Source organism: Dendropsophus ebraccatus, chromosome 3, assembly GCF_027789765.1.
Source record: "Dendropsophus ebraccatus isolate aDenEbr1 chromosome 3, aDenEbr1.pat, whole genome shotgun sequence".
In the NCBI taxonomy this organism is placed as follows: domain Eukaryota; kingdom Metazoa; phylum Chordata; class Amphibia; order Anura; family Hylidae; genus Dendropsophus; species Dendropsophus ebraccatus.
The window spans coordinates 95,854,589-95,858,895 of NC_091456.1; the positions used below are offsets into that span (position 1 = coordinate 95,854,589).

General features: G+C 43.1%; 1 protein-coding gene across 1 annotated transcript; it reads left to right on the forward strand.

The window, feature by feature from the left end:
• The first annotated feature begins 235 nt into the window (after window positions 1-235).
• KLF2 (KLF transcription factor 2) lies at window positions 236-4,036 on the forward strand. The gene is made up of 3 exons (XM_069964419.1): window positions 236-648; window positions 1,732-2,626; window positions 2,906-4,036. The coding sequence occupies exons 1-3, from the start codon at window positions 577-579 to the stop codon at window positions 3,079-3,081; spliced, it is 1,143 nt and encodes a 380-aa protein (XP_069820520.1). The 5' UTR covers window positions 236-576; the 3' UTR covers window positions 3,082-4,036.
• Window positions 4,037-4,307: the final 271 nt, after the last annotated feature.

Genomic DNA, 4,307 nt, shown 5'->3' on the forward strand with positions numbered 1-4,307 from the left:
CAGCATGTGGCGGCTAGTGAGGCGGCTCTCCCCTCCGCCGCGCTCTGTCAGCACTGACAAGTCCTCAACAATTCACACACGTCAAACGTGCAGCTGTAGAACTAAGAAGAAAAAAAAATAGGCGGGCTTTTGAGCCCGGGGCTCCCTCCTACGTCAGAGCTACGTCACGCAGCACTATTTTGGCCTGTGTTTCTCCGGTTGCTTAGTGACGGCCGACAGAGGGGGCGTGGCTAACTCTTTAAAGGGCTCCCTGAGCTGCTGCTCTGGTCGCAGACTGATCTGAACTGAAGGGTTTATATAGTGCTGCTAAATTTAGGCTCCAGTGAGCGCTCAGCCTCCTTATCCTGAACGTGTTTCCTCCTCTCCTTGCAATTGGCTTAGTGTGCGCCCCCCGTGCCTTTATTTATCATCTAGGCCCCCTCTCACTGCAAGGAAAGTTTAGTTTTCGTACTGCACGGACGGACCTCTGCTCTCAGGGGTTTCATACTGGAACTTAGGGAAAGTTTTTTTATAATAGATTTTCTTTTATTTTTGTTACTGTTGCTGGCAATCTGACCCGGATTACGGAACACCGAGATGGCTCTGACCGAGACCATCCTCCCTTCCTTCTCCACCTTCGCCAATCCGAGAGAGAAGTGCTTCCAAGAAGTAAGTGTCCTGGGCGGCAGGTGTGCGGCTTCAGAGCTGCACTCACCCATCACTCACTACCCCATCTCATGTCAGGGCTAAACTGGCTTAACCCTTTGGCAACTAATACTTAGTGCAGGTGGAGGCTATTACACTGCAGGTGTGTGAAGATGGTGCTGCAGTATGGCTATATGCCTGATCATTGCAATCACCCCTCTACTATATGCTTGATCATTGCAATCGCCCCTGTACTATATGGGCTGATCATTGCAGTCACCCCTGTACTATATGCCTGATCATTGCAATCACCCCTGTACTATATGCTTGATCATTGCAATCACCCCTCTACTATATGCTTGATCATTGCAATCACCCCTCTACTATATGCTTGATCATTGCAATCACCCCTCTACTATATGGGCTGATCATTGCAATCACCCCTCTACTATATGGGCTGATCATTGCAATCACCCCTCTACTATATGGGCTGATCATTGCAATCACCCCTGTACTATATACCTGATCATTGCAATCACCCCTCTACTATATGGGCTGATCATTGCAATCACCCCTCTACTATATGCCTGATCATTGCAATCACCCCTCTACTATATGCCTGATCAGTGCAATCGCCCCTCTACTATATGGGCTGATCATTGCAATCACCCCTCTACTATATGCCTGATCATTGCAATCACCCCTCTACTATATGGGCTGATCATTGCAATCACCCCTGTACTATATGCTTGATCATTGCAATCACCCCTCTACTATATGGGCTGATCATTGCAATCACCCCTGTACTATATGGGCTGATCGTTGCAATCACCCCTGTACTATATGGGCTATTCATTGCAATCACCCCTGTACTATATGGGCTATTCATTGCAATCACCCCTGTGCTATATGGGCTGATCATTGCAATCGCTCCTGAATTATGTGGGCTGATCATTGCAATCGCTCCTGAATTATGTGGGCTGATCATTGCAATCACCCCTGTGCTATATGGGCTGATCATTGCAATCACCCCTGTGCTATATGGGCTGATCAATGCATTTATTACTATGCTGTGGAGCCTGACCCAAATTTCCTTCTTTTTCTCAGAAATGGAAGAATATATATGAGTCCAAGTCTTCACATAGCAGCTGTAATGTCCTTGAAGTGATGCACAACACAGACCCGTTCTGCTCCAAGAAAGAGGATGAAGATCTGAACAATGTTCTAGAGTTTGTGCTGTCTATGGGAGCAGACAAGAACATCCAGACCTGTGGCGATTACTCCGTGTCTCCTACAGAATCCTGCACTTACTACCAAACAACCCCTTCTCCGGGGGGCTACAGCACCGACCACAGTCCACCTCCTTACAGTTCATCCAGCCTTATGACTGAACTTATGAGATCGGACCTGGACAGCTACTGTCATGCAAACAATGTTCAGGGGAGGTTCTTTGTTACTCAGAACTTTGATTTTCCAGACACCATCAAAACAGAACCAACCATGGACTCTTATGGACCTGTCATTGGCTTGGTGCCTCAATCTTGTTCAAAAATTAAGCAGGAAGGCAGCACTGCTTGCATGATGGCATATGACCAACCAAGGCTGGCAAACTCCCCACAGATGGGAGGCATTGACACCCCACCTCTGAGCCCAGATGACCTGATGTTAAATGACTGTCAAACACAATTGATGTGCCACCCAACAATGCCATACAGCCATGGTTACCAGAATGCAACAGCCTTCCATCATGCGCCTTCCAGTCAGTATCAAGGTGCTTCACAGTTCCGCATGTATGAGGACAATTTACCTATGCAGTTGTCTGCTGCCAGGGGGGTTATAACTCCCCCATGCTCCCCTTTGGAAATCCTGGATACTAAACCAAAGAGAGGCCGTAGATCATGGCCCAGAAAGAGAACCGCTACGCATACCTGCTCCTATGCCGGTTGTGGGAAGACTTACACCAAGAGCTCACATCTCAAGGCCCATCTAAGAACTCATACTGGTATGTATAAAATGATGTTGCCACTGACGTTCTTCTGTGTCCTTTCATTAGATATACTAGGCTGATGAATACAGAGCATTGATTCTTTTTAGCTTTATAAAATACATCTATAAATTCCACCAGGGCACTATAACCTTTTTATCTATAGACATGTAGTTTGATAATCCCATAAGAATCTTTAGCCAGTTGTATCAGATGGTCATTGTATCTATATACTTACTAGTTGTATGGTAAATGTCTTCAAAATGGTCACTAATCTTTGTCTTCTCTTCTGTCCAGGTGAAAAACCTTATCACTGCAACTGGGAAGGATGTGGCTGGAAGTTTGCCAGATCTGATGAACTTACACGCCACTTCCGAAAACACACCGGTCATCGGCCCTTCCAGTGTCACTTGTGTGACCGTGCCTTTTCCCGCTCAGACCACTTGGCCCTGCACATGAAGAGGCATATGTAAATGTTGGACTCTAGCAATTTAGTGTGGCACATTAAAAACATGAACTGTTCTTGTGGACTGACTTGGGTCACACTACAGCTGGTACTGCATGGACTTTCCAATGTCCTCCTGCATCTCTAGTGGACCTTGCAAAGAATAACTTGACCTATTAAAGACAAAGGCTGGACCTAGAAACTTGAACTTGCGCATTAACTGGAACAACTTATGGGTGGGGTTATTTAGACATACCTGTAGATAAATCAGAATTATATATATTTTTTTTATTGTTAACCCTTTGCTTGCTTTAAAAGCAGCAAAAAGCATTTCACGGGGCATTGAATGTTAAACATGGATAAAACAATGTAGCTGCATTGTGTGATGCATTGTAGCTCTGTGTATTTGAAATCTGTATTGTTCATACAGCACCTATACATCCCAGGTCCTGTCACTACAGTATGCACTTCTCTTCCCTTAGTTATAGATATTTCATGGGGGCACTTGTTAATCGCTGTAATGTATGCGGGCTGGGTAATGTCTTCCAGAAGAAATTCTGTGAATGTGTGTATTTCTGACATCCAATTGTTTAACTTGATTGTAACTCCCTTCTACAAGACAATGTTTGTATGAAACTGCCATATCTTGACGTTATTTTTCCTTTGACAGGATGAACACTCAAGTATTTGATCTGTTAAACATATGGATTGCATTAAGATTCCCCCCCCCCCTTGGAATGTTTTATATAAAAAAAGTGTTTGTAATGTTACACTATAAACTTGCAGGGCTAGAGGTCTTGCCTGAATGGAAAATCTTTTATATTAAATATTTATATGTAATTATACAGAGCTGTAAATAAGTTTGTACAGTGTACATATGACTACAAATGGCACACTGCTGTTTTGTTTAAAATAAGGGAACAGATTTCCATTGACATACTTTTTTTTTTTTTTTTTAATAAAAAAAAATTCAAAGAAAATAACATCTGGTTTTCTCTTCATACAAAATAATTTGGGGATGTTGGTTGTGCTATTTCATAGGCTAAAGTTTTTTTTTTTGTTTAAATTTCTAAATTGTTCTCAAATATTAGAGGTTGTGTTTACATATTCCAAGTTTTTTGATCATAAATTGTGTAAGACAGAATACCTATTGCAAATGTATTCCTGGCTTTGACTTTTAAAACTTCTGGAAAATACCTGAATGTGGGAACCATGCCCTTAAACAGTTCCAGGTACAACTAGAGTGTCAATTTA